This window comes from Puma concolor, chromosome B3 (assembly GCF_028749965.1).
Source record: "Puma concolor isolate L17-30 chromosome B3, mPumCon1.1.hap2, whole genome shotgun sequence".
Lineage (NCBI taxonomy): Eukaryota > Metazoa > Chordata > Mammalia > Carnivora > Felidae > Puma > Puma concolor.
The window spans coordinates 31,975,428-31,998,896 of NC_141672.1; the positions used below are offsets into that span (position 1 = coordinate 31,975,428).

General features: G+C 35.9%; 1 protein-coding gene across 7 annotated transcripts in view; it reads right to left on the reverse strand.

Moving 5' to 3' along the window:
- The window catches only part of PCNX1 (pecanex 1), a 169,027-nt gene that overhangs the window by 51,269 nt on the left and 94,289 nt on the right, over positions 1 to 23,469 (reverse strand). For 5 of the 7 annotated variants that reach the window (XM_086709392.1, XM_086709391.1, XM_086709395.1 and 2 more), the window contains 8 exons: positions 21,735 to 21,825; positions 19,679 to 19,736; positions 17,362 to 17,579; positions 10,645 to 10,798; positions 8,026 to 8,058; positions 4,702 to 4,873; positions 3,898 to 4,008; positions 712 to 803 (listed from right to left, as the gene is read on the reverse strand). In XM_086709392.1, coding sequence (XP_086565518.1) covers positions 712 to 803; positions 3,898 to 4,008; positions 4,702 to 4,873; positions 8,026 to 8,058; positions 10,645 to 10,798; positions 17,362 to 17,579; positions 19,679 to 19,736; positions 21,735 to 21,825 — 929 coding nt within the window. The remainder of the gene's footprint in view (positions 1 to 711; positions 804 to 3,897; positions 4,009 to 4,701; positions 4,874 to 8,025; positions 8,059 to 10,644; positions 10,799 to 17,361; positions 17,580 to 19,678; positions 19,737 to 21,734; positions 21,826 to 23,469) is intronic. The other 2 variants (XM_086709393.1, XM_086709397.1) reach the window with 1 other exon arrangement.

Below are 23,469 nucleotides of genomic sequence, written 5' to 3' on the forward strand. Positions count from 1 at the left end.
ATGCGCAACTGACTGAGCCACCCAGGTGCCCCTGATGGAGCTAATTAAGGCTCATCCAGATCCTTCTAAACCAGTAATGACATTAAATTTCACTGCATAAATTTTTACTGGAATTATCTTAAATTGCAGTCCTCGTGCTTGTGCCTACACATTTTAAGAAATCTTGATATGAACAGTAGTTACATTTTGTATTTTGTTATTACCATGCCCACCTTTACCCCAGACCAACCTAGTTCTAATAATGTTTCGAATTTTGACCTATAATTACCGTGTGGAAAAGGATTTTTTTTTTAAATAAATGTTTATTCATTTTTGAGAGAGAAAGCATGAGTTGGCGAGGGGCAGAGAGAGAGGGGGGCAGAGGCTCTGAAGTAGGCTCTGCGCAGACAGCAGTGAGTCTGATGCAGGGCTCGAACTCATGATCCATGAGATCATGATATGAGCTGAAGTCAGATATTCAAATGACTGAGCCACCTAGGCACCCCCAAAAGATTTACTTTTAATAATGGGTAACTATGAAACTGCTTTTGAATTCAAAGTAAATGAGAATGAGAATAATATTCAACACGTGAAGATCATGGAAATTAATGCTAAAGTGGTCTGAGGGAGCATGGGGAGAGGGAGGCTTAAATCATTATTAGTCAATTTAAAACAATCTCCATAAAGAAAAATAGCCTTAAAGACAAAATCATACTACAATGTACCACTCACCTTTAAAGCCCCATAACACAATCCATACAGTAAGGCTACCGCCACAATGCTACAGATAAAACTGTAAAGGGCTGCAAGCAAGCTTGTAGTGGCTAGAGGGGAAGGGAAAAAGATTTAGTATTTTATAAACATTTATGGAAAACACATCTGAAAAGGTCACTGAAAAATATTTAAAATGGTGTAATGTTGACCACAATGAAATATCTACTCATTTCACTTTTAAAAATTCAGTTATGTCATCCTATCCTTTCCAGAGATTTTGAAACGACAAAGATGTACTATCCACAATTTTTGATACGAGACAAAATATATTCACCTTGTAAGTAATGAAAATTTACACGTGGCAGAAGAAATTGGATCTATATTATGCTTCAAGAATGTACCTTATTATTTACAGAAGTATGGGAAAATGAAGCTTGCAGAGGCCTAAAAAGGAACTGGTGATATATTAGGTATTCACTAAAACTATTAGTCTCTGTAAACAGAATGTGCATTACCCAAAGAAGTCAATTTATATTCTCATGTGTTAATTCTCACAAAAAAGTACAGATATGACTAATTACTAACTAACTAACAACAACAACAACAAATAGATCCACCTCCTCAATAAGTGGTGCTGGGAAAACTGAACTAAGTGCAAAGAATGAAACTGCACTACTCTCTCACACCATACACAGAAATAAGCTCAAAATGGATTAAAGACCTAAATGTTAAGACACAAAACCTTAAAACTATAAAAGAAAACATAGACAGTAGTCTCTTGGACATCAGTGTTAGCAGTATTTTCTTGGCTCTGTCTCCTCAAACAAAAATAACAGAAGCAAAAATAAACAACTGGGACTACATTAAACTAAAAAAGCTTTTGCAGAGTGCAGGAAACTAACAACAAAACAAAAAGACAACCTACTGACTGGGAGAAGATATCTGCAAAGGACATATTCGATAAAGGGTCATTATCCAAAATATATGAGGAACTTATACAACAGAGCACAAAATGGGAGAAAAAAAAAGAAAATAATTCAATTAAAAAGTGGGCAGAGAACCTGAAGAGACATTTTTCCAAAGAAGATATACAGATGGCCAACAGACTCATGAAAAGACATTCAACATCACTAACCATCAGGGAAATACAAATCAAAACCACAATCGGGTATCACCTCACACCAGGCAGAGTGACTAGTATCAAAAAGAAAAGAAAGAACCAGCGTCAATGAGGATGTGAAGAAAAGAGAACCCTCGTGCAACTACTGACGGGCTATAAATTGGTGCAGTCGCTAAGGAAAACAGTATGGAGGTCCTTTAAGGAATGAAAAATACCATAGGATCCAGTAATTCCACTTCTGGGTATTTACGCAAAGAAAATGAAAACACTAATTCAAAAAGATATATTCACCCTTATGTTTACTGCAGCATTCTTTACAATAGTCAAGATATGGAAGCTATCTAAATGTGCATTGACAGATGAATGGATAAAGAAGATGTGTGTATGTATACTATGGAGTATTATTCAGCCACAAAGAAGAATGAAATACTGCTGTTTGCAACAACTTGGATGGATCTACAAGATATTATCCTAAGTGAAATAAGTCAGACAGAAAAAAAACAAATACCATAGGATTTCACTCGCATGTAGAACCTAAAAAACAAAACAAACAAAACACAGAAACAGACTCGCAAACACATAACAAACTGGTGGTTGCCAAATTGGGGGAATGTGCAAAATAGGTAAAAGGGATAAAGAGACAAACTTCCAGCTAGAAAATAAATAAATCACAGGGATGAAAAGTACAACATAGGGAATATAGTCAATAATATTGTAATAACTTTGTAGAGTGACAGATGGCAACTGCATTTATGGTGGTGAGCATTTCTCAACGTACATAATTGTTAAATCACTGTGTGGTGCACCTGAAAGTAATAATAATATTCTATGTCAACATACAACTATGCTTCAATAAAAGATTGAAATTTTTTTTTAAAATTCTGTTCTTACAAGTGGAAAAAATAGGTCCAATGGAATTACTAATAATAAGGACTAGGGAATGGCTAAGATAGCTATCTTTTATTTTTAAAATATAGATAAAATATAGATTTTTGTTAATAGTGATTTTACATAGTAAACATTTTTAAAACACCTACAGGAAAAACTTTTCTTTAGGAGATATTTAAAAAACTAACACCTTGCACAACTTTGTAACCGACCATATAATGACTACTATAAATTACCTACTCGAAGCCCTCTCCATACCCTAAATAGTGAAATTGTCTTCCACCCATTAAGTTCTGCTGAAATTCACACTCCTTCAAAAATTTTTTGAAAACTTAAAAAATGCCCTAGGTACATATCAACATAGGAAATGCTTAGTTTCTATTTAAAATTTAAGCCACAACAACATTTTATCAACATAAAGAAGTCTGAAGAGAAATGGACCATAAAAGTTACAGTAATTTCTTACCCTTTCAATATGTTTTCCCTAGTTGTCCACTCATCTTTCAAGTAAAATTTTAAATGGTTAAAATAAATAACAATGTATTTTAACCACAGTGTGTGCCAATAAAATTATTTTCAACTTCTGCAAATCATTACCTATTTCAGGGTAATACTGGCATGGTCTTTCTCTTTTTCAAAATAAAGTATAAATGTAAGAGGGGAATAAATTTCTAAGTATATCAGTTCACAGCCACATATTCTACTCTAAAAACAGATACTTCTAAAATTTCTTATCTAGTTAAATACTTTTACTAAAAGCAGCTGGTTTTGATGTTCCCATTCTAAAGAAATAATAAAGCTCTGAAACCATATTCAGAGACATACCAAATATATACACTAGTTCAAAATACATTGGCATGTGTCAGGGTCAATCCATTTGGGATAGATAACTTTTAAATATTTCATACATCTATACAGATTCTACCTAAACTCACTACAGCTTCTAGTTTTTGACAATAGAACGCCATCACTTCTTACAAAGTAACTCCGCTATTCCTGGATCTTTCAATAAAGTGGCAGACTTTACTTTTTTCTATCTACAAATTAATTCCTGCTCAGTCTTTATCAAATAAATGCCTTTTTTCTAATTGAAATTCTAAAATGAAAACTGGAAAAGTATTTTAATGTTCAGTTTATTACTTAATGACCTGTAAAAGTAATACTGTAACCTGTTGTGTTTAAAAGGAAGTACTCACCATTACCACCAAAGATATGAATATCCAATTGTTCACAAAGGTACATAACAAACGTATTCACCTGAGGCAGGAGACCAATGAAAAACACTATTGGGAAACAGAGTGTAAACACTACAGAAGAAAAGAAAAGCATATTAAAAACAGTATACACATCCATCCTTCTGTTCATTTTAAAATCATAAAATGATTTAAAAAATCCAAAATGAATATAAACTACTAAGCAATTTTTAAAAAGATACCATTTTAAGTTATTTCTCTCTGCATAACTTCTTGGATTTTAAATAATTTTTTTCTTTTTTTTATTTAAATGTTTGTTTGAGAGAGAGAGAGAGAGAGAGAGAGAGAGAGAGAGAGAGAGAGAGAAAACCCCCGAGCAGGCTCTGCATTGTACACTGTCAGTGCAGAAGCTAACACAGGGCTCGAACCCATGAACCAGGAGGTCATGACTTGAGCTGAAATCAAGAGTCAGACCCTTAACCAAGTGAGCCACTGAGGCACCCCTAATTTTTCAATGGCAAAGAACAGCTTTTAAAGTTATTTCAACCATTTTCATATAATAGTAACCTGCAATACAGAATCCAAAGGAAACCTTCCACTGCATCTGTTTCCAAGAACAAAAGAATTAGTATAATATGTGTTCATCATTAATTTTTTTCATTCATAATAGCCCTACAGTTTTGTTCCTCACTGAGAAAATTATAATAAACAGCAAAGTAAGCTTCTTAAAACCATTTTACCTATTTATCAGGGAACTGTTTGTATACAAATAAATTAGTGTTAAGATCTGAAATTAAGATGACTCACCTATAACTAAATCCCTGGCTGATATCAGCACCAGTGGATTAGTGAAAGTTATTCCATATAATTTGAACTTGGTTGTAGTCAGGTTTCTGCTACCATAATCCAAGAGCCAAATAAGACCACAACACAAACAGAAATAAACTGGTCTACTGTAGGCAATGATTCGATTATGGCCCTGAAAATGATACAAAAACAAAGTCAAGTTAATTGATTTTAAGAATCACAACCAGCTAGTGAGACCTGTGATGGCTTATATTCTAAGGATTCAAAATGCATCCATATGGAAGCATTTCTGACTGTGGCAGAAGGGAATTACAAACATGGGAAGGAAGAAGAATCAAATGAACCCTGTGATACTGGGCTGAAATTCGAGGTATCAGTACGAACTTATTATTATTTTTTAATTCAATAGTATTTATTTATTTTTTTAATGTTTATGTATTTTGAGAGACAGAGAGACAGAGTGCGAGCAGGAGAGGGGCAGAGAGAGAGGGAGACACAGAATCCAAAGCAGGCTCCAGGCTCCGAGCTGTCAGCACAGAGCCCGACGCGGGGCTCAAACTCCCAAACCGTGAGATCATGACCAGAGCTGAAGTCGGACACTTAACCAATGAGCCAACCAGATGTCCCTGAAGTTATTATTTTTAATACACACATAACTAAGATATAAGATGTGTGTATACATCTATGCATGCACATATGTATATACATAAATATATTTCCTAGCTTTATCCAGAGACGACCTAAAAGCAATGGCATTCAAGTAATAAAAATTACTGGCATCAAGATCTTAGTTAAAAAAAAAAAAAATTAATGCTTATTTTTATTTTTGAGAGAGAGAGACAGAGCGTGAGCAGGGGAGGGGCAGAGAGAGAGAGGGAGTCACAGAATCTGAAGCAGGCTCCAAGTTCTGAGCTGTCAGCACAGAGCCCAATGTGGGGCCTGAACTCACAAACTGTGACATCATGACCTGAGCTGAAGTTGGATGCTTAATCAACTGAGCCACCCAGGCACCCAAAATCTTAGTTCAGAGATAACATTATTTGTTAAAACAAAACAAAACAAAACAAAACAAAACAAAACAAAACAAAACAAAACAAAAAACCAGGCCTTCACAGAGAAAAGGCTGATTTTGGGCTAGGGTTAGGGAAATTATAAGATAAGCCTGGAACATATTATTGTGAAAAGGAAGGAAGTACTTAAAGAGTGATAAAGATATGTCAAAGGGACAGAAAGGGCAGGTTGGTGAGCTCCCAATGGCCAGATAAGGAACAATTTGTGCATCAAAATAAATAATGTTACTAACATTATTGTCCACTGAATAAAATATGAATCCATGATTCCATACCAATACAAGTAAGTAAAGACAGAAGGGAAAGTTCTTACAGTAAGAAGTCCACTAATGTGGAAGGAATGATGGAATTAGAAAACTACTACTTGGCAACCATCAAATGACAATTGATTCAGACAAGAAATATCAGTAAGATTTTTACTGAAAACAAGTAGGTGGAAGTTTTCCAGGGCAAGGAGACATATATAAAGTCTCTCTATGAGACACATATTAACTCTAGAAGAAAAACAGTAACATTATAAGAAGCCGTTCTCAAGGGAGTGGGAGGAAATTTTGTCCTTCAGAGGCAAAATTTGTCCCTAGAGGACATTTGGCAATGTCCAATGACCAATGTCATTCTGGTTGTCACAGGTGCGGAGTGTGCTACTGGGATCTAATGGGTAGAGGTCAGAGATAATGCTACACATCTGATAATGCACAAGACAACACCCCTCCCTCCCACCAATTCTCAACAAAGAATTATCCAGCCCCAAATGTTAATACTGCAGAGTTTGAAAAACCCTGCAGATACTACCCTTAGCCAAAATATGAAAGCACACTAGTGCTAACATCACTAGTAAAAGGATAAATGAACATCATGTGCTTCCTGATACGAGGCACTGAGAAGAACGTATCATTTTCATAATTTTCCTTTCAAAAAAAGCAAGTCCTATATCTAATCAAGAAGAAACATCGGATGGACTCAAATTAAGGGATGGTCTACAAAATAGCTGGCATGTACTCATCAAAAGTGTCAATATCGTGAAAGACAAACACATACTAAAGAACTGCTCCAGATTAAAAGAGGCTAAAAAGAACAAATGCAAAATCAGGCATTTTCTATTGCCAACCGAGTCAACAGGAAACACCGGAGTAACATCTGTAGATTCGTACATAGTATTCTATCAATGTTTAATGTCCTGATTTTAATAATTATATTGAATTAATAATACAAAGGAATGCCTTTGTTTCTAGGAAACATACATGGCAGTATTTAGAGGTAAAGGGACGTGTGTCTACAATTCACTCTCAGAAGTGTGTGTGGAGCCAGGGGGGTGGGGAAGGGATGGAGAAGAACTAGAAAGAGAGTAAGTAAATATGGGAAAATGTTCACACAGGGATCTGGATAAATGGCATCAGGAATTCTTTGCATAATCCTTACAACTTTTCCCTAAATTTCAAATTACGTCAAAATTTGAAATTAAAAACAATGCTGCCATATATCAATACACTTCAAAAGCCTTCTTACAAAATATTAAACAATCAGTTGAAAGAAAATCATTTGCCTCCTTGTTTTGTTCACCTACACTCTATTAAGTATTCCAGTGTATGGGTAGAAATAATATTCAAGAAAGAAGTATCATCATAAACCGTTCTTGGAGTCTGTTTTTGAACTACTTTAAAGAGAATGCCCTTTGGACTTTCTAAGTATTAAATAAATACTCTATGGTGAGTTCTAAAATTGGATCATACTTCACAAAAAATACTGTATCAGCTAATACTATTTTTCTAAAGTCACAAAGTGAATAATAAGGTTTTTAATCTCCTCAGAATCCACAGGTCTAAACACCAGATCAACGTATTACTTCTTTCTTCTTCCTCCTAATGGCTACCTAAGCAAAATAATGTACAGCTCCCCCTTCTTCAAAATTCTATTTTTTAATACTTACTCATGATTTATTCTTCACAATTTACTAAATGCAAGTTATGAAATAACTAAGAGTTTTATGAACCATGTCTACCTGATTATCTCCTCCTGAAACAGGCTGTCAGAAAATGAATTATTATGCTCATTTTCAAACTAGATTCAGAGTCCACAATTACAATGCCATTTTACTTCATGCTAATACATCACCTGTATTTCTAGTAGAATGTCAAAACTTAGATGAGAAAATAATAACATAAATCTTAATTCAACCTGACATATAACCAAAAAAGGGGGGGGCTTTGATAAATGTTAGGAAATTACAAATGACAGGCATATTAGAATGACTTACATGTCTGGGAGAAGACGAATCTGGTTGAACACTCTAAAAATGAAACAAAAGACAGATTAGAGTACTGAGGTCCTGATAACTTTATAAGCAACTTTCAAAATGCCTGAAATAATTTCAAGTAAAATATTCCACAGGTAAGAAATGACCTATATTAATTCTGTTGAAATATCAACAGCAGATGAAATATCAGCTCCAGATACTGGTGTCACTGTGGTGTCAGAAGAGATCTCAAATCTTTCCAGACTCTTAAGCTTATTGTGGTTCATTAATAATTTGCATCGAGCTTAACATTACTGAGATGGCATATGGTAGATAGGTCCATCTTACTCCTTGGCTCATTACCACACTTAAGTATAGTTAAGGTACAATGCTTTCTTATATGACACCACTCCATTCAGGAAATAAGAATTCTTATAAGAATTCTAGTTCTGTCCACAAGTTCCAAGCTTACTAAATAATTCCATAGTATTTGTATTAAGTATATTATCTGCATTTTCAAAATCATTTTCATTTTCAAAATCATCAAGTTAAGCTGTCTCCCTATAAGAGATTTTATCAACTTTCCATAAAAATGTTCAAAAGCTATTTTGCAGCTACTTCCCAAATCATGGCTTTTCTCCCAAGTTCCAGTTCATTTCCAATAGCATGCCAAACAATTTCACTAGGATGATCTCTTACCACCCTACAACTCTACAATGGACCAAGCTCACTGAGTTTGCCATGGCCCTTGGTTGGACAGGATACCAGGTAAGCTCTAAACTCTTTCAATTCCAACATCTGGCCTCTAAAAGTCTCTGTTCCAGTCCTTCTGTTTATGATATTACTATGCTTCTAGTCAACAGACTTTTAAAATCTAAAACACTTTTAAAATCTCAGTCATCTTTTACCTTTCCATATCTAACCAGATTAACCTGAGAACAGTGAACAAAGTTAACGTGGGACAAGAGACACTGAAGCAAGAATTTAAATAGTTTAAGGCAATAAAGGGATGGATTATAATGGTTAAAATGAGAAGAATAAAGGCCAGAAATTTTGACAGAGAATCACCAAACTTAATCAAAGGGACTTGGTTACTTGTTATTACAGACTGAGGAGTAAGGGATAGAGGCTTTGGGATTTGGAGTCAATACACTATTGTCAAAAGCATAGGAGCTGGGAAAGAAAAACATTTGTCAGAAGATGATGATGTGCTATTTTTACAATGTGCTCTTGGGGTGCCTGGGTGGCTCAGTCAGTTAAGGGGCCAACTTCGGCTCAGGTCACGATCTTATGGTCCATGAGTTCGAGCCCCGCATCAGGCTCTGTGCTGACAGCTCAGAGCCTGGAGCCTGCTTTGGATTCTGTGTCTCCCTCTCTCTCTGCCCCTCCACCACTCATGCCCTGTCTGTCTCTCCCTCTCTCCCAAAAAAATAAACACTGAAAAAAAAATTTTTTTTCTTAATGTGCCCAAATGCCTCTTAGTATGCCGAACTAACGCTTGTGAGAAGGATGAAGACTGTGACACATAAATCTAGACATAATCCATTCAAAGGGGTAACAGGTAATAAAAAAGTGTGGCTTCACCGGCAAGGAGTTGCAGGCTGAAAAGAGGGCCAAATAAAACCCTAAAAAATTCTCATAAACTAAGAAGTAGTCCAAAGACCAAAGAAGCATCAACAAAGGTAAAGTTATCTGAAAAGTATGATGATCATCAGAGTAGCATAAAATCACAGATCAACAATGAGGATAATATAAAAATGGAAGATATTATTCACAAGGTACTAAATGATACAGCACTCACAAAGAATGAAGAATGAGAAAGGACATAAATTTGGCAATTAGAGATTATTAACTCATACACACTATAATAATTTCAGTAGTGCAATGAGGAAAAAAGTATGGATGGGTCTTGAAGAAATGGAGCAGTTGACACAGGCAGCTTATTCTAGAGGTCTGTCTATAAACAGAGAAAGTACAGCTGATGGTATAGACAGAGCTAAACAAATAGTTTTCAGGACGGGGGAGAAGTTCTGCCTGTTAGCATCTATTGGGCAAATAACCAATACAAGCAAGGGTTTTTCCTAGCTCAGAAAAAAAGCAGACAGTCCACATTGACAATCCACACTGATTTTGCATGGAAGGTGAAACATTAGGTATTTGAGGCTTCCATTTTTAGAAAACTTAAAATTAATAACATTTGGCACTTTAGACCTACTGTTTAAATAGCAAAGGGATACCAATCTTCTGCTTTCAGTGTCCCAAAGAATATATATACTAGTCTTGACATTTCTCTATCTAACCGATGATGGATTTTAATAAATTTCACCTACAGAAGACTTAAAATATTGGGAGAGGTGGTGTTGGCATTTTTAAAATGAATTTCAAGAATGCTAATTCTTATTTTTAACAAATGCCCAAATATTTTAATACCCTTGCCAAAAAAAATAGTTCAAGGATACTTCATTTACATATCATTATTTTTTAAAGTTCGTATGTCCTTTGGTTCCCTATCTGATGTAAACATCTAGGGAAAATAAATTTAAAAATTAATATCTTACTGTAATGCATGAATGATACAAAACTTCCGCCTTTTATCACAAATATCACTCCCTAGTCGGAAAACGAGAGAGATGCTGGTACCTTAAGTAGCGAGTATTGACAGCTGGCTATCACTAGGCAGAACTGGAAGACCCAGATATCTCTGAAGAAGCCTTGTATGAGAAGAACAGATCCCAAAAAAGCCACAAGAATAGCCAGGATGACAGCTAACACATTTTCCAGAATCTCACGATTTCTGTGGACAGAAAAATATACAAGTAAGTACATCATCAATGTAAGAAAGTAACTAGAGCGAAAAAAGGGAAGACCTCAATAACGAGTTGATACTGTCCTTGCGAACATGTTTTTTTGGTGCTGATTTTGAATAAAGTTTTGGATCATACTGAAAAAGAAACCAGTTTGTGTGGAAAATTAACACAAAATCTTATGTGCAAATAAAGCATGCTACAGTAAATTGTGAAGTTCTAATCATAATGCATAATTTTAATTTCTATTTTAAAAGTTTACTCGTAACATCTGTCACATTTTCTGCTACATTTGTTGCCAAATAACTAACCAACCTGAATAGCAAATAAAAGGAGACACACAAACAAGTTTGAAAAACAAAATCTCAAAACAGTCTCTAGAAAGTTAAATTGAAAAGTCGTTTTATAGGACAAAGTTTATAACCACATTTTGACACCAATTGATTTCATTTTCCACATCTCGAAATCATCTGAAATAATCTCAAAACTAATTTACTAGAATTACTTCTATACAAGCTATTACATATATTGAGAATGAAGACAGTAATAAAAACCACCAATGCTGCCTCTATCAAACCTCTATTAAACTGATGCTGCAAAGAAACAGTATGATGACCCAGATACTATATATAGCAATGGAGAGGATTTTTATATGTCACAGCAAAAAAGAAGAATCTATCTCAATTACTTCTTGGGGAAATTATATTCACAAAATGTTAAATATTTACTAAAAGTCTTATTTTTAAGAATCATTTACTGACATGGGAACATGCTCAGTACATTCACTATGCAAAGAAAGCAGGACACAAAACTATATGTATAGGAAGATGTACACTGTTATTTAAAAGAATACACATATGGGTTAAAAAAGACGATATATCAACGTTTATTTATTTTTGCGACAGAGAGAGACAGAGCATGAACGGGGGAGGGGCAGAGAGAGAGGGAGACACAGAATCGGAAACAGGCTCCAGGCTCCGAGCCATCAGCCCAGAGCCTGACGCGGGGCTCGAACTCACGGACCGCGAGATCGTGACCTGGCTGAAGTCAGACGCTTAACCGACTGCGCCACCCAGGCGCCCCAAAAAAGACGATATATCAAAATGACACTACTAACAATGGTCTTCTCTGGGTGGAAGGATTAGGTTTGCCCTTGTTGTCTTAAAATCTTCCTGCATATTTCATTTTCTAGAATGGGTAAAGAAATCTCTTTATAATAAAAAAAAAATTTTATTGTTTTTATTAAGTCAATGCCATATTTATAATCAACTGACCTAAAAAAATTAACAAGTATCTCTGTACTAGGTTTGTTTCATAGTTCTCTCAGATTAAAACAAGTTCAATAGTATTTTCAAATCAATAAACACTAGTATTTTCATTTGTTCTTATATGGCAGTTGTGGAATTCTAGATTTGTCAAATCCAATGATCCTTGGCCCTTCCACTACATTACATACTGTTTATAGTTCTCGTCACTCAACGTGTGCTCCCCTTCAGTCTCTGCTAGTTTTAAATTTTGATGAATCCAATTTACCAACTTACTCTTTTACTGTTTTTGGTGTCACATGTACAAAATTTTGCCTAATTCAAGGTCACAAAAATTTTTCTTCTACTATGTTTTGTTTTTTTCTAGGAATGTCATTGCTTTAGAGTATACATTTAGACCTAGGATCCATTTTGAGTTAATTTTTATAATTTTATAATATGGTACAATGTAAGTATAAAAGGGTTTTTTTCATATGAAAATCCAATGGTTACAGCACCATTTGTTGAAAAGCCTACCATTTCTCCACTTAACTGATTTGGGATATTATTTTGATGCCATTTAGGCCTGGAGGTTTTTTTTGTGGGCAGGTGTTTATCTACAATTTCTATTTAATAGATATAGTACCATTAAGGTAATGTACCATTCAGAATGAACAATGATGATTTATACCTGCCAAGAAATTTGTACATTGTCAAGTTTATTCACATACAGCTGATCATAATATTCTATTATCCATTTAACACCTGTAGAATCTGAAGTGACATCTTATCTTATTCCTGTTGCTGGCAATTTGCACTTTTCTCTTCTCTTTTTTTCCCTAATCAGCCTTGCTAAAGGTTTATCAATTTAATTGAGTATTTGGTTTCCTCCATTTTTCTCTATTGCTTTTGTTTTCTGGCGGATTTCTGCTTTGTTCTTTACTATTCTCTTTCTTCTACTTACTTGGGCTTAGTGTATTCTTCTTTCTCTAGTTTCTTAAGATGGAAGGTGAAGTCACTGAATTGGCCTTTCTTCTTACTTAGGGCTATAAATTCTTCTGAGTAATGTGTTACTGTCAGCCCCAATACTGTGACATGTTGTGTTCATTTTTATTCAGTTCAAAATACTTTCTAATTTCCCTCCTAATTTCTTCTTTGATCCATGAGTTATTCTGAAGTATTATTTAGCTTCCAAATATTTAGGGACTTTCCAAGGTTCGTTTTGTTTTTAACTTCTCGTTAATTCCACTACAGTCAAAGAACACACTAAGTATGACGTGAATCCTTTTAAATTTGACCCTTATTTTATGGACCAGAATATGGTTTATCTTGGTAAATGTTCCAGCTGCACTTAAAAGAATATACATTTTGGGGCGCCTGGGTGGCTCAATCAGTTGAGCGTCTGACTTCGGCTCAGGTCATGATCTCACTGCTAGGGAGTTCGAACCCCGCGTCAGGCTCTATGCTGACAGCTCAGAGCCTGGAGCCTGCTTCGGATCCTGTGTCTCCCTCTCTCTGTGCCCCTTCCCCACCTGTGCTCTGTCTCTCTCAAAAATGTATAAACTTTAAAAAAAAAAAAAAAGAATGTGTATTTCATTGTTCTGAGTGGAGTACCATAAATGTCACTCAACTTAGGTTGGCTGCTGGTATTGTTCAAGTCTGCGATGTCCTTGCTGATCTTCTACATATTTATTCTAATCAATTATTCAGAGAGGGGTATTGAATTACACTATAATGTGAATTTGTCTATTTCTCCTATTTGTCTTTTTTTTTTTTTTTAATTTATCTATTTTGAGAAAGAGAGAGAGAGAGAGAGAGCGCGTGCGCGCCAGAGAGGAGCAGAGAGAATCACAGTCAGGCTCCACGCTGTCAGGGCAGGGCCTGACATGGGGCTCGAACTCATAAACCATGAGATCATGACCTGAGCTGAAACCAAGAGTCAGATGCTCAACCGACTGAGCCATCCAGGTGCCCCTGTTTCTATTTCTATTAGCTTTTATTTTGAAGCTCTGCTTTAAGTGTAAAAACATACAGGATGATTGAATCCTATGAATGAGCTGACCCCTTATCTTTATAAAAATGACTTTCTTTATCCTTAGTAATATTCTTTGTTCTAAAATCTACTGTGTCTGACAATAATACTGCTATTCCAGCTTTACTTTGATTAGTATCAGCATGGTATATCTTTCTCAATTCTTTTACTTTTAACCTATTTCTGCCTTTATATTTAAAGGCAGAAATTTCTTATAGACAACAAAGTTGGGTCTTGCTTTCTTCCCCCAATTCAATTTTTGACTTTTTCTATCTTGTCATTTATTTTCTATCTGTCGATATGTTCTTGATCTCTTTTCCTTCTTTTTCTGCCTTCTTTTAGGTTAAAAGAGTAATTTTTATGAATCCATTTTATCTCCCTTTTTAACTTCCTAGCTGGAACTCTTACATTTTAGTGGTTGGTTTATTAGGATTATAACATACATTTTATGGCAGTGTGCTACGAGTGATGTTATACCAGTTCATATACTCACATAAGAAACTTAACAGCAGTATGCTTTTATAGGTCCCTTCCCAGCCTTATGGTACTGTCATGCACTTTACTTTTACTTGTCATAAATCACACAATACATTGTTATTGTTTTTTTTAAATATCCAATTATTAAAGGGACTGAATTAGCAAGAAAAAAAATATCGTATATTTAGCCATGTAGTTAACTTTCCATTACCAGTGATCCTTGTTCCTTTGGGTAGGTCTGTATTTCCATTTGGTATTATTTTCCTTCTGCCTGAAATATATCCTTCAACATTCTGCAGTGTGGGTCTGCCTGCAAAACTTCTCTGTTTTTTGCAGTCTGAAAATATCTTTATTTCATCTTCACTTTTAAAAGATACTTTTTCTGGGTAAAGAATTCTAGGTTGACAGTTTTGTGGGTTTTTTTCCTTTCAGTACTTAAAAAATGTTGATCCACTTTCTTCTTACTTGCGTTATTTCCAACAATAAATCTAATGTCTTCCTTATCCTTATTCCTCTGTACAACAGTCTTTTTGTCCTCTTGCAGTTTTTAAAGATTTTTACAAGTTTTGAGCAATTACGTGCTCTGGTGTAGTTTTCTTCATGTTTCGTGTGCTTGGGGTTCATGAACATTTTTGAATGTGTATGTTTAGCATTTTCATCAAATTTGGAAAGTTTTCCAACTCTTCTTCCAAATTTTTTCTCTCTTCCTGTCTCTTGAAGTTGTCTCACAGCTTACTTTCATTTTATTTATATTCTCTTTTCTCTGTTTCATTTTGGATAGTTTCTATTGCTATGCTTTCAAGTTCACTAATATTTTCTTCTGTGATATCTAATCTACCATTAATCCCATCTGTTTTATTTTTCATCTCTCAGACATTGTAGTTTCATCTCTATAAAAGAACTATTTCAATAAGTTTGTTTTGGATCTTTAAAAATAACTCTCATGTCTCAACTTTTTTAACACAGAGTACAATTAATACTTATTTTTTACTTATTTATTTTTAATATTTATTTATTTTTGAAAGAGTGCAAGGGGGGAGGGGCAAAGAAAGAGGGAGACAGAGAATCTGAAGCAGACTCCACGCTGTCAGAGCAAAGTCTGATGTGGGGCTCAACCCCACAAACTGTGAGATCAGACATTCAACCCACTACCCAGGTGCCCCTTGTTTTAATTTTTTTTCAAGTTTATTTGAGAGACAGAGAGACAGAGAGAAAGGGAGAGAGAGAGAGACATAGAGAGGGAGAGAGGGAGAGAGGGAGGGAGAGAGGGAGGGAGAGAGGGAGGGAGAGAGGGAGGGAGAGAGGGAGAGAGGGAGGGAGAGAGGGAGAGAGGGAGAGGAAGTGCTTGTGTGTGTGAGACCAGAAAAGAGACAGGGAGAGAGAAAGGGAATCCCAAACAGGTTCTGTGTTATCACAACAGAGCCCCATGCGGCTTGATCTCAGGCACTGAGATCATGACCTGCGCCTACATCAAGAGTCAAATGCTTAACCAACTGAGCCACCCAGGCATCCCCAATTATACTTTTTTTTAATGTCTTTGACAGCTAATTCTAACATCTGTGATAATTATAGGTTGGTTTCAATGGATTCATTATTGCCCTCATTATAAATCATGTTTTACTGCTTCTTTGCATGCTTTGTTATCTTTGGTTGGATGCCGCTGTGAAAAGTTTCAGGTGGTTAACAATTTTTAGATTTCTGTTAAGTCTTCTTGAACTTTGTTACGCTACTTGGAAACAGTTTGATCATTTTAGGTCTTGCTTTTATGACTCGTTTGGTGGGTCTGGAGCAGTGCTCATGCTAGGGCTAATTACTGCCCACTTTTCAGGCAAGACTTTCCTGAGTACTCTACACAATGCACCATAAAACTTGAATTATGAGTTTTTTCATTCAGACAGATGGGAACAGACACTATTCCTGTCCCTGTGTGTCAGACACTGTTCCTCTATTTCTTTCACATGCTTCTCCCCTGGCCTCAGGTAGTTTCCTCACATACACTCACGTGTCAGTGCTCTGCTGACAGCTGTGGAGACCTGCTGTGGAACTCAGAGGTTCTCCCTGTGAACAGCAGTCCTCTTTTTGACATTCTGAGCTGGATGCCTTGGTCTCCCTGGACTCGTGGCTCCATTTCCTCAACTCAGGAAGTCTGCTGGGCTCTATTTCAGTACCTCCTCCCCGTGTTGCAGCCGGCGACGAAGCCTGGAAACTCCCTTAAGGCAGTAAGCTGGGGCAATTGTAGGGCTCCCATAACGTGTTTCATCTCTTGGGAATCACTGTCCTTTTTGTTGTACCTCCGATGCCTTAAAAACCAAGGTTTTGTGCATTTTTCTTCTTTCATTGTTTCAGATAGGAGAGTAAACCCAATCTTTTTTACTTCCGTCAACAGGAAGCACCAAGTTTTAATAGACTAATATTGTTCATTATTAAGACTAGTGCCACGAAATAGGGAAATACAAAGAGTGCTCTAATACCTTTTATATTTAGAATCATATTACCTATAACCTTGTGATCACTAACACCTCCAATTCTCTGGCTTTTAAGTAGAGTTCCATGATTCTTATTGACAATAAAAAAGATTTCTTGGTATAAACATATTAAAATTGCCACAAAAAAATTTTTAATGAATTCAAGAGAGTCAATGTTTGCGAGCCCTACTAAGTTAAATTTTATGTCAAAAAGGACCAAAACAGAAAACATTTTCCAACTTGGTAACCAAGTAAAAACTTCAATGGGTAATTGGGGACATTTCAATTTAAAAATAAAATCTACATACATCTTTAATATCACACCACATTCTCACCTATCAAACAGGGCCAAAAGTGTGAGTCTGTCAAAGTTAATGCCGATCCACAGCTGGGGTAAGATCCAAAAGCGGTAATAGTGTTTAACCTTTTGAGCAGCTTCTTCGGTTGGACCATACGTCGCTGCCAAGTCAGGGCTGAGGTCAATGTCTTGCTGCTCCAACAAATCTGTATCGATCGTCAATAGTCTGTTCAACCGAATCTGTGGAAGAGAGAGCTAAAAGAAAGTCAGCACTGAAAGGCTTAAAACATCTTTACTCAAGTCATGATTCAAGGGCTACTTAATCAGCTTGTGGATTATCTAAGCCCCCCCAATTCTCTACACTCCTTATGGATATTTTATGATCATTAAAAACTACAGAAGGTGATAATAGGACATATACTTAAAGCAAACTAATCAATAGGTTTTTAGAAACGTTGTACTGGGAAAAATATTCAGAATCTTTACATGTTATGACTGTATAGCCAGCAAATCTATAAAAATCACTTACAGTGTATCATTAGTGGCTTCCCTTCTCCCTGTCACGTTTGTGGCCTTGTCTCATTAAGCTATACTAAATCTAAGCTCCTCTGAACTGGGTTCAATGCTTTCAATTCTCATTTCTTCCTACAGTCTCTATCACTGTAGTTTTCAAATCCCTCCTACATCTCCTTCACTTTTGTTGTGTTTTGGCAGGCTGCTCACCTGACGCTATACAGGAAATTACCACATTACATCTCTTAGCTTTAACTCATCCATTCAACAGTTCACCAGTTTTCCCTTCCTCTGAAAGAGTCTAGGGGGTCCCTGGGTGGCTCAATTGGTTCAGTGTCTGACTCTTGATTTCAGCTCAGGTCATGGTCTCACAGTTCATGGGACTGGGCCTCCCACAATGTGCTCTGCGCTCACAGTGAAGAATCTGCTTGGGATTCTCTCTCTCCTTCTCTCTCCGCCCCTTGTTCGTGCGTGCTCATTCTCTGTCTCTCCCAAAAATAAATAAACATTAAAAAAATTTTTTTTTAATTAAATTGAGGGGTGCCTAGGTGGCTCAGTCGGTTTAGCGTCTGACTTGGGCTCAGGTAATGATCTCAAGGCTCATGAGTTCGAGCCCCATGTTCGAGCCCCTGGAGCCTTCTTCGGATTCTGTGACTCCGTCTCTGTCTGCTCCTCCCCTGCTCTCTCTCTCTCTCAAAAATAAACATTAAAAAATGTTAAAAATAATAACATAAATAAAAATAAAAATGAAAGAGTCTAAAATTTCCCAAATGTAGCACAGCCCTAGTCAGCATTTCACTATCCCAAAGATCCCATACTATTTAACAGTGAAAAACAGACAAAAAAAATAATCATATCCCTATTCTTTACTTTCCTATGAAATTTCCTGGAATACACGCCAGCAAAAAAGCAGAGACAACCTTTACTTTTCAAACACATATGTGGGAAACAGTAAAGAAAATTTGCTTCCTATAAATAACGTAGCCATTTTTATCTCTAAACACTGGCAAATACTCCCCAAACACTTTTTTTCTTATCCTCTATGCAAGGGTTTCTCAGCCTTGGCACTACAGGTATTTTCAGCCAGATAATTCTTTGTTTTAGGGGCTGTGCTGTCCACTGTGCGATGTTTTATAGTATCCCTGGCTTCTATCCAGCAGATGCCAGTAGCATTTCTCCTAGCTGTGACAAACGGAAGTGTTTCCAGACATTGCCAAATGTTCAAAACCACTGCTCTATGCCAACTCACATCTATGGTCTTAAAACCCAGCTCACAACTAATCATCTCCAGGAAGCCACTAATAATTAATCCCTTTGGCACACTTATTTATATGTATCTCTTATGCGTTCCACATAAGAATTTCATCTGTTTTGTCTTTTCTAAGTTCAATATAAACATCTTGAAGACAAAAGCAGTGTTATCTTTTTAAAATATCCCCACTGTATCTCACACGGCATATTTTTTTACACAGTGATACCATCACTAAGCTTGCTACACACATACTGGCATGTGAATAACTAACAGTTACGTCAGATGATATTCAAAATCATAATTTTCAAAATGAAGTTTTAAAATGGCACAGATTATAACATTGGTCAGTAAATGAACCTTTATATAACCTCAAAAGTGTAATTACTGATTCATACATAGCTAATTACATTTCACGGTGTTTTAGGTTTGTTTACTAACAAGGGACTTACAGGAAAAGATCCACGAGGAGACAGCAAAGGTGATTTTGCCATAGTTTACAACAAAATTGACATTTTATAACTTCAATTTTTCTGATTTGTGTAACTAAATCTGAATACACATCGTTTTCTAAAAGTAAAGGAAAACCTACCACATCATGTGGATAAAATCGAACTGAGGTAGAACTGGATACATGAGAATCCGTGTCACTAAAATAAAATGAAAAAAACTTCAGGAAATAAACAGCTTGTCAAGGAATAGAAGGAAAAATACATCTTTTAACAATGAGATGACATTTATATTCTTCACTGTTCCTTGTACTTCAAAATGCGAAATAGCATTTTCCTACAGATGTAATTAAGAGCACAGCCTCTGGGCCAGAGTATCTATATTCAAATCTCTTCATCAGCTAAATGAGATCTTGGACAAGTTATCCAGCCTTTTAAACCCCTCAGTTTCCGCATCACTAACACAGGAGAATAATGCCTCTGTCACAAAGTTCTTATGGAGAGTGTTTAAGAAAGCAATTAACATATTTAAGCTATAATATAACAGCCTAGAATGTGACAAATCTGTTTCCACAGTCAAGTTTCGTTTTTGAAACTTGAGACCTTACCACATTTATGCTGTAAGGAATCATTCTTAAATTATATTAAACATAATTGTTTCCATTGCTCCATCTTTCTATTGTTTCTACTATTACAAAATCACCTAACACTCCCAGCTGGTCATTCTCAACAGGATCAGTTCCAAAACTGAACTAAAGGAGCTGAGTGAGTATAGTTTTCTACATGTTCTATCTTTTCAGTGGATTAAGCTAAGTGACTACAAGATCCTATTGCTTTAAAAGACCCCTATGGGGCACCTGGGTGACTCAGTTGGTTAAGCAGCTGACTTTGGTTCAGGTCATAATCTCACAGTTCGTGGGTTTGAGCCCCGCGTTGGGCTCTGTGCTGACAGCTCAGAACCTGGAGCCTGGTTCAGATTCTGTCTCCAACTCTCTCTCTGCCCCTCCCCCACTCGCACATTCTCTCTTAAATATAAATAAGCATTAATAAAAAAAAAATTAATGGCCCCTAAAAACTTTAAAAAAGTGAACTGCCCATACATACATGTGTAATATTTAAACAGGTGTGTCCCATTATTAAATAAGTCCTAAAATAGGAATAAAATAAAATGACCCCTGTGAAAAAAATGAGCTAATCAGTCACTAATGGACCTCAAGGCAGCAACCTGAATAGATGAATAATATTAGAATTTAAGAAAAAAATCTAATACATTCTACATTAGAACTGATTATGCCATCAAGATTTCTAGTTCTTATTTGCTTTTCTCCTAATTTCTCCCTTATCTTACAGTGTAATTTCTTCCTAAGGGAAGGAGAGAAAAGAAACTAAATATAACAGATGACCCATGTTTTAAGAAATTCCTCTTTCTTATTGGTGATAAATAAATTTCAAAACACAAGGAAAGATGATCATGTAAAAAGACACGATCAAAAAACCCTTATGAAGAAATAAAATTTTTCAATTACAAAGAGACCTGATGAGTTTGAAGTTAGTAGTATAATTATTTTCCTAATAAGCTTTAAGAAGCTTTTTTATACATCATGCAGTGTGTGTGTGTGTGTGTGTGTGTGTGTGTGTGTGTGTGTGTAGCATGAAATCTAGAGTTAAACTTGAAATTGTGGGAAACCACTATCCCACTGTAAGATCCACAGGGAATTCTTACTTAATTATTTAAAATACAGAACAGCTTTCATTTTTTTTTTTTTTAATTTTTTTTTTTTTCAACGTTTATTTATTTTTGGGACAGAGAGAGACAGAGCATGAACGGGGGAGGGGCAGAGAGAGAGGGAGACACAGAATCGGAAACAGACTCCAGGCTCCGAGCCATCAGCCCAGAGCCCGACGCGGGGCTCGAACCCACGGACCGCGAGATCGTGACCTGGCTGAAGTCGGACGCTTAACCGACTGCGCCACCCAGGCGCCCCTGAACAGCTTTCATTTTAAGAATAATGCTTTCTTTTTTTCCAGAGCAATAAATTCTACCTTACATCTTCGGAGACAAATACACAATGACAAAATTATTTAAGCCAACACGAACAAATATTTTCAAAAGCACTTTTCCATCGCAAGGCTTCAAAGCTTTAAACATGGCAAATATATGCAAGTACATACGCTCTCCTAATAGGACTTCACACATACCAGATATTAGATGCTCTTCTTGCTGCCGGTTCAAAATTCACAAGTGACATATCACAGCCACCAGTCTCATAAAGCGTAGAAGAGAACTTACCTAGCAAATAAATGATTTTTTTAAAAAGCCATTAGAATACTCAAAAATTTTCCATCATAAAACACTAAATTTCAAACTTGTTACAATTTAAGAAAATGTACTGTCACCTTTTTCCAAAATATTCTAAAAACAATGATCTGCATGTAATTCAGCATGATGTGAACTGAAAAGGAATGCTGAACAGTGGGGCAAAATGTCAACATACATAATCAGGTTTTAACAGTAAGGGATTTAAGTCAGCTTTGCAATCCAGTTTCCTCTTTTCTCCTCTCAGGGCATTCTCAATTGAAGTAATCACATGAATGAATTAACGTTGTTTAAAAGTCACCTGACCACTTTGCAAGTGGTGAGTGGCCATTTGGAAAGCCGCTTAAGTTTTAAGATCACTCAAACTGCAAGACAGCAAATTTCTGAGATTACCTTCACAGAGTTTTGGGTTCGTTTCTTGTTTTGGGTTTTTTTAACTCAACATACAATGTAATATTAGTTTCAGGTATAAAATTTAGTTATTCATCACTTACATACAACATTCAGTGCTCATCACAACAAGAGTCCCCTCCTTAATACCCATCATGTTGTGTTTTTTAAGAAAAAATGAAGTGTCCAAATGGATCTAAGAAGTTCAATGAATGAAGTATAATGTTGGTAATAATTAAATCACAGTATTTAATGAACATTACTGGTTGCATGAGTCTACAAGAACTCTCTGAAAAAATTTAAGAACACCATTAGCTGTAGCCAAATATCTCCACAAAGCCAATAAAAGGTTTGGAAATGATATTGGTTGCAAAGGAATGCAGGTTTAAAGAACTCTTAAAATGAACTCTATAAGATAAAATGATTTCTGATAGTGAAATTTTAAAAATCTGGAGACTGTCTGAAATGCATTCCTCACCTTGACAACCTATGTTAGCCCTCTCAGTAGTGGGTAGGGAGCAGAAATAAATGAATATAAATTTCCAGTAGGACAATGAAATGAGGTATAGAACTCTGCAACCATTTGGGACTTAGTCCGGGCTGCATCTTGATTGTTTATGAATAGGAGGAATCTTCAGGGCAATTTCAACTAGATGGCAGGGCTAAAAGATTTCTCTTCCATGACTACAATGTAAACATGGTATGGCCATTTTTATATAAGTGAAATGCCTGAAAAGTAACAATAAAAGATCCCAGGATGTACTAATACTATAACTAAGGGTTCGCAAAACATCTCAACAATCACTTCATACTTTAAAAGGATCAGAATCTGAGAAGTTCTTTATTAAGTAGGATTATTTGAGTGCTTTCTATGGATCAGACAGAATATGTATTTTATTATGGTGTTTTCTGTAGTAGCATTTTTTTTTCTCAGAAAAATATATTCTTATGACAAATGAGAAAAAAAGCATTCTGTGAAATGTTTATTTCATTTGCTGTTTTTCAAGGGAGGATTATTCAGCATGTGGATTATCTAAAACTCTGCTTTTTGTCACCTCCACGTGCCACCCTCATCTTCTAGTCATGAATCATTCACTCAGCACTTCTAACACAAACCAGACTCATCAACTAAAATGAAATAATACAAGCTGTCCATCTGGCTTCTTCTTAGGTGTAGTGCTGAAATACTTTTTGAAGTAGTACAGTGGCTGCAGAAATTGTCAGCGA